We start from the raw sequence: 12,232 nt of genomic DNA on the forward strand, positions 1-12,232 counted from the left end.
TCTCCTTTTTCATAAAATGGGGATAATAGTTACAGTATCTGCCTCATGGGGTTAATGAGAATTAAGGAAGTCAATATTGGTAAATTGCTGTGTAACTTCGGACAAATCACACAAGTGACTTCTTTTGGGCCTCAGTTTCTTCATCTGTAATATGAGTATTATTCTGGATACTAGTAGTTTTCAAAGAATTTGTTATTTTTAGCACCAATGAATCACTTTTTGCTTTTTTCCAAATGAAGTATTACATAGGTTACCTTGTAAGCTAATGGGGATGCCCAGAAGCCTGGCCACTTGGCCTCGTTCTCTGGTTCCTATAGCATCTCCTAAGCCTAAACCCCACAGTTATTTGGAGTACAGTTTGAACTCTAGACAATTTAAGATGATATGAAGCTCCAAAAATCTGTAGTTCCTATTGAAACCATAGAAAAATTTTTAGAGGGAAAAAGTTTTGATTGGAAGCACAAGATGGGACTGATACTTGTACTCATTCTGTTATTCCTGGTGCTTAATTCTGGTATTTGAAAATTAATTTGATTTGAACTGATCCTTTGAAAATAAAGCATTGGCTGAGCCTTTTTAAAAGGCTATGCAAAACTTTAAGCATCATAGGGTTTTTTTTTTTCCTAGCAGTTTGGTGCATTTACCCTGAGCCACTCAGACTTAGTTTCCAATATGCCACTTCAGTGGTTATGGGATCTTCAACCAGGCATTTACTCTGCTCTGAACAACACTGGCTTCTCTGTAAATCTAGAAAGCTATCTACTTTATATAGGTCCATGATAAAGAATAAAAAAGAGAGGGCGCCTAGGTGGCTCTGTCAGTCAGTAAGCGTCTGCCTTTGGCTTGGGTCATGATCTCAGGGTCCTGAGATAGAGCCCCTCATCTGGGCTCCCTGCTCAGTGGGGAGTCTGCTTCCCCCCCCCCCCCCCCCCCCCCGCTTGTGGCTCTCTCTCTCTCTGGGTCTCAAATAAATAAAATCTTTAAAAAAAAAAGAATAAAAAAGGTAATAATTGTAGGGCATTAGGAATAAATGCCTGATAGGATATTTATCTGATAAATAGAAGAGAAATACTTGTAATTCCTAACCCTTGGTTTTGAAATTTTATGTTCTTCAAAGAATATTCTGTATAGGGTTTATGTAAACAGAGGTAGACTTTTCTGAGTTGCCTGGAGTTATTGTTGAGTTACCATGATTAAATTAAAGGATACTGTGTTGAAAACTTGTGAAATCAGAAAGGCTTTTAGAATAGTTGCAAAATACAGAGTTTTTACTTTTAAAGTGCCTTTGTTTTGGCCATAAGAAATGCTATCCAAGTTCTAATCAACATATTTTATTATGTTTGAAATCCAAGTTTTCATAGATCAGTTGATTTATATTTCTCATGTTTTCTTGATTACTTGGTAGGTACTAACATTTCCTTTTTGTCTTCTAGCAAATTGAGAATCAATATAGATATTACTGTTGCTATGAAGTGTCAGTGTAAGTACACCTTTAACTTGTTGAGTCCATGTATTGTTTATGATTTAAATAATTGTTAGTAGAAAGTAAGACCACTGGTGGTGTTTTAACTTTATTTTTTCCTTTATGCTATCTTAAAATGCTATGGTAACGTTATTTAATAGTGCAAGTTGTTTTGCTCCCTAGCTTATATTCTTTAAATTTCTTTTCCATGAAGAGAAGAGATTTAACTTTCACATTAGTACAATTAAAATAAAAGAAAACTGGAGGAAATTTTCATGAGTCAGAGTTCTAATTTAGATGTATCATTTATTTCTTTCTTGTTTGGAGTTACCAGTTTTACACCCACCCATGCTCTACAACATACCCTGTTTCACTGTTTTGGTTTGACACCCTTTACTTGCAGTCTTGCATATTAAAATATGGATCCAAGTCTTTTAACTAAATAATGTGTTACCCTTTTTTATTTTCTTCTCTGGCTTCCCTTGATTATACTAGTCGAAGTGGGAAAATGTTAATGTGCTAGGTAGATAATGTTTGAATCAGTATTGCTCTCAAAGATGAGGATGTTTTTGCATGAAAGATCTTTTAAATTACTGAAAATTTCTTTTAAATTGAGACAAAATTTTTTAAAGTATAAAATAGTTTAAGCAGATAATTTCTGGGAGATTTCATCTCAGAAAAATTTTAAATCTCTTTCCCTTTTCATTTATTTTTCCTTATGGTAGTGGTTTTAAGAGTAAAGAAACACTTTATATTTAAACTATGAGTTTGTTACTACTGAATATATATTTTTGCCTTATTTTAGATGTTTGAATACCCTTAAAACTTTTGCCTTTTCAAAATAAACTTTTCCTATTTGTTGATTTTTTTAAAAAGTCATCAGTAGCTTTCTCTTAAAATTTCTTTTAATTTCTAAAAATAATTTTTGTATTTAATATTTTGTTTGGCAGCCATTTAATTTAGTACTTGTGATTAGGTTCTTGACAATTTTTGCAAAGCTCTGCAGTTGAGTGAAGTTTATGCTTTTTACCGTGAGATTCTGAGTCATCTTTTTTACTGAACAAGAACCAGAAAAAGTATTACTGATTTTTTTGAATACTTTCCACCAAAACTGTATAATGCGACTGTTTTAACTTTTGGGAACAAATAATTGGTATAGGAAAGTGATTTTATGTATTGGAATTTTCTGTTAGTCATTTCAGTTTGTTAGTTTATGTAATATATAGTTTGGCTCCGAAAATAGAATGTAAACTTCTATTTTTTTTTTATGCAGATGTTGGAGCAGATGTATTGGATTTAGCAGAAACAATGGTTGCATCTGCAGATGGTCTAGTTTATGAACCAGTAAGTTTAATGGACATGTACTTTTAAATAATATACTATGAGATGTTGTTTTCTTGAAGACAGTTTTGATATTTGCTTTTCGTTTTGTAGGTTTTAATATGTGTGTGTGTGTGTGTGTGTGTGTGTGTGTGTGTGTGTGTGTGTGTGTATTTTTAATTTAAAAGTAACCCATATTCTTTGTGAAGATTTCTAATGCCAAAGCCTTGAGAATAACAATTGTTAGCATTTAGGAAAAGCCTCTAAAGTCTGTTTTATAACCTTATTATTCATTTTTTGTTAATCCTTCCTGATAGTTTCCTTTTTTCTTATAGTTACTATAATGATTAAATGTTCTTCTTTTCCTCCAATGATTCGGAAATTCTGTGTCCTATCTGTATTCTACTTTTAGCAAAGTTAAGTCTTTAAAAATGTTTCAGCTGTATTCCTCTTAACATAAGGAAGAATAAAGCAGTATCTAAGAGGAAACATTTTCTATGCATTTACTTTTTTTTTCTCTCCTTCAAACCTCTATTTCCCAAAGCTAGTGAAATTCTGACATTCTCCTATTGTTTTCATAGCACAAGTTGTGTATGATATAACCAGTTTGTCAGGAAACACCATCACATTACAGGGGCAAATATCACATTACAGGAGTAGGTGTTAACAAGTCGTGATAACTAGCTCTAAAGAAGCTTTAGAGAATAAAGAAGGGAACTCCCAGCTACTTTGAGTTGCTCTCTGCTCAGTTGGCATTGTGGTACTTAGGTTTACCCATGCATTCTTGAGTTCTTTTATCATTGACAGTTGTGAACCCTTCTTTAAGCAGATTGCAAAGTGAAGACTAAAGGTGATGGAGGAGGATTAGAGATAGCTGAATGTGTCATAGGAAAAAAATAAAAGGAAACCTTTAGGTCAGTTTTGATTATCAAATTATTTTTAGCTTATAGCAATAAAATATGTTTATAAGCCTTTTGATGCATACTTTTTAAGTAGAAATTTCTGAAGAAAAGGTAACTTTGTTATTGCTGCTCTGAATCTCTTTGCTCCCTAACTCCTGTATTCCCACTCAAAAAATTGATTTCCCTGTAATTTTTTATGAGGTTTGGTACCTTACAATTTCAGGTACCATGTTATCACATTTTAAACTATTATCTAGAAATTTAGATCTAGATAATTTTTAGACATTTTAACATTTGCGTTACATTTCATACTATTTTAAGAATAATTATTGAGTTTTAATTCTATGTTTTATTGCTTTTATTTTCTACCATTCTTACTTTATTTTTTATCACCTTGTGGAAGGACTTTTTAAGACTTGTCAGTAAGAATATGTGGATATGTGGATTATGTTTTAGAGACTCTAGCATGACTGCCTATGTTGTTCTGTTCTTCATGTAAGTTTGGCTCAGGATATAATTCTGCTTTATGGTGTTTTGCATTCAAAACTTTATAGACATTCCTTCATTGTCTTCTGATGCAATTATTTTTTCCTTCATAGGTAACATATTCATCTACTTGAATGCTTTTTTTCTTTTGCTTTTATAATTCAAATATTTATCCCATATATCCAGGTTTGGATCACCTTGGGGTGTAGGGTTTTTTTGTTTGTTTGTTTGTTTGTTTGTTTTTTGTATTTTGGTTTTGATCTTAATGATCTGAATTTTGAAGTGTTTTTTTTTTGGCTTGTTTATTTGCTTTAAATTTGTTTAAAGCAATGTTTTTACCTCTTATTATTATTATTATTATTATTATTTAGAGAGAGAAAATGGGGGGCAGAGGAAGAGGGAGAGAGAGAATCTTAAGCAGGCTCCCCAATTCAGGGTTCAGTCTCACTACCCTGAGATCATGACTTGAGCTGAAATCAAGAGTTGGATGCTTAACCAACTGAGCCACCGTGGCATCCCTTTACCGCTGCTTTTTAAAGTTCTTACCACATGATGTTGATTTCATGGAGTGGTTCTCAGTATCCTTATTAATTCTTATTTTAGATGCATATTTCTAACTTCGCCTCTGAGTTCTGAGAGATTACCTTGATCCAGCAGGACGAATCTTCTTTTCAGTGCCTTCATTACAGTTTAAAATTCAATGATTCTATTTTATATCTTTAATATATCACAGATCATTCCATTTTTTTGTCATTATGATGTAAATTTTATTGACAAACAATTAGAAAAACTTAACATCTTTCTTCTTATTTCTAGGAATGGTATCATAGAAGAAGTGAGATTGATCACTTTTTTCAAGTTAATATTTTTATATATTTATTTATTGTTCATTCTTAGGATGAGATATAAGTGGCCTATTAAGTGATTGAGAGTTGACATAGACTGTTGAGTTATGTCAGTTTTTATCTGACCCCCCTTCTCCAGCACACACACACTTTTTTTTTTTTTCAGGCCTAGATGAAAGGAGAAAAGGGTGTTAGGTTTAGATATACTGTGCTTCTTTTAAGTAATATTAGAGCTGCAGGTGCTTTTTGAAAAGAAAGGGAGAAGTCAGTATTGGGTCCAGGATGGCAGAATAGTTCACCAGGGCATTCCAGGTTTCCTTTTCTGTGCTTGTTTTGACAGGCTACATTTCACTAGGCTAACTCCTCCTTTCTTTAGCCAGTGTGAGTCCTCATTAGCAGCCAGCCGTGGCAGTAGTCTTGCTTAATTTAGAACACTGTCCAGGTCACATGTAAGCTAGGAATAACACTGCTGTGGAATGTCCTCACATGTGGTCTCTGACACTTGATTTGAACTCCTGAAAGTGCTCCTAGGGTGGGGACCTCCTCTTTCTCATGTGTCTCTTTGTCTTAGCACCTGTTCCTCTCTTTCTCTGAGTTACGGACTTTCCTTGTTTCCTACATAGACCTCTCTGGGCCATGAAATGAATTATGTGTTGGTTTCTTTTCTCAGTTTAGTCTCCCTTGTATGCAGGCTTGCATAAGTTCTTGAAAATTTCCAGCATGTTGATGCTAATTTAAAACGATAATATAGGGGCGCCTGGGTGGCTCAGTCATTGGGCATCTGCCTTCGTCTCAGATCATGATCCCAGGATCCTGGGATTGAGCCCCGCATCAGGCTTCCCTCTCCCACTCCCTCTGCTTGTGTTCCCTCTCTCGCTGTGTATCCCCCTCTGTCAAAAAAATAAATACAATCTTTAAAAAAAATAAAATGATAATATAGAGTGTGTCTTCATTTTGTTTCTTTGAACACTGAAAATTTGGTTATGAGGAAACTTAATCATCTTGAACTTCGCCTCTAAAATTTACTTAGCCTTTTTCTTTAGCATTCTCGCTGTATTCTGAGTGTCTCCCATTCCTACTCTTTTTTTTCTTCACATTTGTTAAGTCCCTGGTTTTGTTTATATCTATTTTTCTGGAGAGCTTGTCTCTCTAGCTAGATTTTAAGCTCCCTCAGGAGCTTAAAAAAGCATTAACTTTTTTTTTTCTTCTGTGTTTCACAAAATGTGAAGTGTAGTGCCTTGTTAGCTATTAGGCACTAAGGAATATGTTAGAGTTATGTAATTGTAACAAGATTATTGATTATTCCATTGTAAATAGTTTCTGCCATCTCTTCCAGTCATTTGTGGAACAGGAACGTTTTATTTAAATTTAACTGTCATATAATTAGAAGTTATGTCTTGACCAGACAGGAATTTAAAAATATTCAATTGTATACTTTTTATTAGTAATTTCTAAAATGTTCAACAATATTTCTGGTAAGTCTCCATTCCTTTGTCCTAATTTATATTAAAATATTAAGTAAGAGTTATTAATGTAAAATTATTTGAGATATTTTTTACTTTTTATGTTTTCAAACTTGCTGTCCTAATATGCACTCTGAGTATTAAAAACTTAACCCTAATAACTTTACTAGTTTCCAAATCATGATCATACAGTATGCTGGAGAGTTACTACTTTGCTGTTTACCATTATATTTCATTCCTATTTCTTTACTTAAATAGAAGAATTTAAAAACTGTGTAAATGTGGGGAATCTGACAGTGCTGGGTTTGTATACTGACTCTTAAGGTCTGTGATGTTGGAAAAAGTTTTGAACCTATTGAGCTTCTTCCTCGTATAAAAAAGGCAAGAATGGTAACAAACTCACAGGTTGTTCTGAAGGCTAAGTGAGATAAATTAAGTCGCAAAGTATCTAGCATGAAGTCGGCTACTCAGTAGTTCCTTTACCCCCATGCCATATACTACACTATGCAGTTTGGGGAAGTCAAAGGAATAATCCTGTCCCTCACTCTCAAAAGTTTTATTTACAAGGTAACTGGGAAGCAGTTACATGCAGCCTCCTCTGTTCACCATGGTGTGTTTTATAGATGTTAGCATTTTCCTTGTGCGTTGTGGTGGAAAAAACGTTGGGACACATGCTGTAGATAAGATCAGCAGGAGGAGTAATCAGAGACAATTTCACTGTCATCAGAAAGATGGGGGCAATTTAACCTGGAGGATATGGTATATAGGATTTAGATATACATGAGGGTCACAATTACAGGAGAGGAACTTTCCAGGTTGGTATAATTAAATTACCAAAGGCAGAGAGGTAGAACTGTTTGATGAAATGAGGGATTCTTCCACCTTTATTAAAGAACTGGGGATTTTGTAGAGAGAGAATAGTAGGTTAGGACCTGATTATGGAAGTGTAATTAATATTGCTAAATTTAAAAAGTAGAATCGGTACGCTTTGTTATGAATTGCCTTTATAAGAATCAAAAGTGGTCTTTGTTATTGTACACTTAAATTGTGGATATTGTCACAAACCATGAAAAGCTTGCATATTTTCCTCTGATTCCACAAGTCTTTTCGTCTGACTGAATTGATGAAGATAGTGCTTAGATAAATTTCTTGAATTACTCCTTATTGATTAGTACATTTGGGAATTACAGTGTCATTGGTTAGCTTGTTTCAAAAATTGTTGATTTTGGGGCGCCTGGCTGGCTTAGTTGGAAGAACATGCGACTCTTGATCTTGGGGTCATGAGTGTGAGCCCCACACGGGCTGTAGAGATTACTTAAATAAATAAAGCTTAAAAAAAAAGTTGATCTCATCTGGTATTTTTCCCGGCAAGAATATGGGCTTTGGATGCTTAGATATTATAGTTGAGCTTTATGATTTTCTTTTTCTTTTTTAAAAACTTTCATGCATGTATCATTTAAATGATCTCAAGTCCTAAAATACCATTTTGTGCATAGACAGATTACCAGCTTGCAGTCATTTCTATAAATGTGGATAACTGTAACAGGAAAATATTTGTGATTAGTAAAATTTCTTTATATTGGTTTTGAGTTAGAATATTATATATTATATTTTTTAGCTTACTTACAGAAGGTTAAATGTAAATATGGATACTTGTTTCTACAAACACTATAAATTTTCTTGCTCAAAGAAAACATTTTAAAATTATGATATAAAAGCCAAGAGAAATTGACTGTGCTAGTGATTATGTTTTCCTTTATTTCAGGCAATATTTGACCTTTCACCACAGCAAAAAGAGTGGCAGAGGTAATAAGTTAACAAAGTATTGTGGTCCATAGAAATCTAGATCATGTTTTCTCTATTTTGTCTTTTGTGAATTATTCATAGATTAACATATTTTTTTGGTCAGTTTTTGGGATGAATTATTAGACTATAGTAATTAATATCATCTTTACAATTTCAAAAACTTTATCAGATCTTAAGAAAGTCATGTATAATCTTTTCTCTAACGCACTTTGAATCATAAATATATCTTAGTTTTCATTTAAAATTGTATTAACTATTTAAAAATTTATAAAGCAATATCTGATCATTTAAAGTTCAGTTTGAATAGAAAGGATATAAATTAAAAGTAAAAGCCTCTTCATCATTTACTGTTAGTGCCACTGACTAGCAGTAATAACCAGAGTTAAATTTCTTGTGTCATCTTCTAGAAATTTTTTGTTCATTTATAATTTTCTGTATATTTGCATATTTGCTTATGTTATTTTTTCCTAATACCAATAGGATCATTCTGTACATTTGTTCTAGAACTTGCTTTTTTCCACTTAGCCTGGTATTTTGGATATCTTCCCATGTCACTACATAGAGTATTCATTTTATGGATAAACTATGGTTGATTAAGTTAGATCCTTATCAGTGGGCATTTAGATTGTTGGCAGGATTCTAATATTTAAAAAAAAGGATTCTAATATTAAAAACAATGCTCAATGAAAATTCTTGAACGTAATTCCTTACGTACTGGTGTGAATGTGTGTGTGTGTGTGTGTATGGTTTCTAGAAATGGAACTTCTCTTTCAGAGGATATTAACATTTTGGTTAGTTCTTATCACAAAGAAAAATTTGTAACTGTGTGAGGTGATGGTTAACTTACTGTGATAATCATTCTGCATATGTCAAATCATATGTTGTACACTTTAAACTTACACAGTATATGTCTATTGTATCTCAGTAAAACTGGGAAAAGAGACGTTTTGAAAGATGATGCCAAAATATCTTCACTTGTACTCCAAAGCTATATGAGAGTACTTGTTTCTATACAACCTCACCAACAGTGGGTATAACCAGACTTTTTTTATTGTTGCCAATTCTGTGGGTGAAAAATGGTATTACACTTGTTTAATTAGCATTTCTTTATGAATCAGTTGCATATCTTTGTGGATTTTTTTCCCCCGTTTGTATTTCTTTTGAAACTGCTTATTCATGCCATATGCCCATTTTGCTTGGTTGTTGGGTTTTTTTAAAAAATAATTTTAAATAATCCTTTGTATATTAAAGAAAGTAGTCCTTTGTTTTAAGTGGTTCCCCCACCCCTGCTCCCATATACTGCTTTTTTTTCTTTTCGGTTTCCAGGCTATGTCTTGGTGCTTACAAAGACTTTACTTAAGATTATTGCAAAAAAATTTTTTTTTACCCATTATTTTTTTTTTCCTTTCTAGTCCCTAAGTACATTTCAAAGGCCTTTCTCTTTTAATTTCCAGTTTCACCATTTGGGGAGATTTTTAAATTAAGGTTGAAATCAAATGTAGTTAAACAAAAGAACTGAATATTAGGTGTCTCTGGGCTTCTAGAGCTTAGAGTAGAAAGCCATCCAGAGATGAAATACATTTCTTTAATCCAGAAATATTAAAGTGAGAAGCCTCCTTTCATCTGGAATTTTATTCAATGTCTAAGACTAGTAATAAGTGGGAGCAGAGATTATGTTTTTACTATTAAAATAATGGCTGTTTTCCATCATAGGGTTTTTTTTTATATATCTTCATATACGGAATATAAGCTTGGATATTGGTATATTTGAGGCAGAAGTTACACACACACACACACACACACACACACACACACACACACACACACACACACACACAGTTTGCTGTCATCAACCTCTTTTTCCACTACCCAGCACTAAAACTGGACTCTGGAAATACAAGACACACAACAAATAGAAACGTATAATTTCTGCTAGCATTAGATCCAAAGATTTTAAGTCTTTAGGTGTGTAAATCTGAAGATGCTGATATTCTTTTTAAAAAGTATAGGTAGAGTATAATATTTTGTTTAGAATGGTCTTGTCATAGAATAATGTTTAGATTTCTTGGAAAAGGAGACACCAGGTGATATTAAATGGCACTATGGCCTATTTTGTAATGAGGATTAAATGCTTTTGGTATGGGTTTATACCCCAGTAACCTCCCACTTAAGTCCACCAAATTGTACTTGTCTTATTCTTTGTATCTATAACACTTTATTCAATACCTGATAAAAAGTAAGAATTTTGTCAGAGCTGCATGCATGCATGAAAGATGAATTTAGATACCCAGGTGAGCAGAAGCTCCTTCTTAGTGACTCTGACTGCACATCCATTATCAGTGCAATCAGACATGCTTATGGACCTCACCTGTTAAACCTTTAGCCACCCTACCTCTTTTTCTTCTTTTAAGGAAATGACCAAAGAAAACTTGGTACTTTATTTTAGAATCAAGACCTATAATAATAAATGTATGGGTTAACTAAGTCAGCTAACCATTGTTAGTTTTAAAAAAGTGTTGGCTTTCGGGGCGCCTGGGTGGCTCAGTCATTAAGTATCTGTCTTCAGCTCAGGTCATGATCCCAGGGTCCTGGGATCGAGCCCCGCATCGGGCTCCCTGCTCCGAGGGAAGCCTGCTTCTCCCTCTTCCACTCCCACTGCTTGTGTTCCCTCTCTTGCTGTCTCTCTCTGTCAAATAAATAAATAAAATCTTAAAAAAAAAAAAAAGTGTTGGCTTTCTTGTGTACCTTACTGTATTTCTAACTATTGCTTATTTATGTTGTATTTAGAATGCTGCAGCTGATTCAGAGTAGACTGCAAGAAGAACATTCACTTCAAGATGTGATATTTAAAAGTGCTTTTAAGAGTGCATCAACAGCACTTCCACCAAGGTGAGATGTAATTTTTAAATGTACATCTATTTATTATGAATTTACTATGACATAGTTTTAGTATTGGTTTATTCTCTAATCTCATATTTCTTAGAGAAAATGTAATCATTCTGTATGATGTTTCTTTTTACTCTTAAATTTGTAGCCTGTGATATTGATCAGGATTATCACAAATAATATTATTTTCATTTAATTTCCTCTTATGTGTATATGGTAAATTCCATATAAAATTATGTTAGGTTTTAAGAACAAATTAATTACATTTGTCATTATTGTATAAGGATGTATAAATTTTAGTTAGGAATTTTGTGTTTTTATTTTACTTCTTTTCTCTTTTATAGGTTAGATATATTTAGAAATCCTATAATCACAAAAATGATCATTTAAATTTAAAACTATACAGAGGTTTTACATTTGCTTAAGAAGAAACTGTCATTGTCCTTCCCTCATTCTTACTTCCATCTTCCCTTGACCCCTAAAGTGCCAGAAAGAGATGACAAAATATGTTTTTATTGGACAAATTCCTTCAAACTTTCCACTCTTATTGGCCTTAATCCTGTGGTTAGATATGAAGAACCATGGAATTTTAGACTGGTGTAAATATATTTCTAGCGATGTTTTTTTTCCTCTCTACAAAATTTTCCCACCACAGAATGGTGCTGTCGAGTGTGCTGTCAGTAATCCTTCCTCTCATGTTGTAACAGGGAAGATGATTCCTCACAGCCTCCAGATGCTTGCAGGATTCATGGTCATCTCTATGTCAATAAAGTAGCAGGGAATTTTCACATAACTGTGGGCAAGTATGTTCTTTTCCCTTACTGAAAATACTTTAGACAAGTTGGCAACTTGGTTTAAAAGTAAATTCTTTGCTAATCAAGTAATATGTAATTGCTAAAGGGCTGCTTTAAGTGTTGTGTGTCTATATATTTGATGTTTTGAGATTTGTGTTCAGGGCTTTGATCTCAGGATGGAGAAGACTGTTAAAAACTGCTTCAAAACAAAAGGAAAACAGTTATGTTATAGTTTATAAATAAAGTAAATGAGCTGTAGGTAGATATG

The 12,232-nt window shown here is 33.2% G+C and overlaps 1 protein-coding gene across 2 annotated transcripts in view; it reads left to right on the plus strand.

Annotated features, from left to right (window-relative positions):
* Positions 1-12,232, plus strand: part of ERGIC2 (ERGIC and golgi 2) — a 42,636-nt gene that overhangs the window by 10,621 nt on the left and 19,783 nt on the right. For both annotated transcript variants that reach the window (XM_027594891.1, XM_027594892.1), the window contains exons 4-8: positions 1,434-1,480; positions 2,736-2,806; positions 8,244-8,284; positions 11,072-11,173; positions 11,878-11,973. In XM_027594891.1, coding sequence (XP_027450692.1) covers positions 1,434-1,480; positions 2,736-2,806; positions 8,244-8,284; positions 11,072-11,173; positions 11,878-11,973 — 357 coding nt within the window. The remainder of the gene's footprint in view (positions 1-1,433; positions 1,481-2,735; positions 2,807-8,243; positions 8,285-11,071; positions 11,174-11,877; positions 11,974-12,232) is intronic.

Source organism: Zalophus californianus, chromosome 9, assembly GCF_009762305.2.
Source record: "Zalophus californianus isolate mZalCal1 chromosome 9, mZalCal1.pri.v2, whole genome shotgun sequence".
Classification (NCBI taxonomy): Eukaryota; Metazoa; Chordata; class Mammalia; order Carnivora; family Otariidae; genus Zalophus; species Zalophus californianus.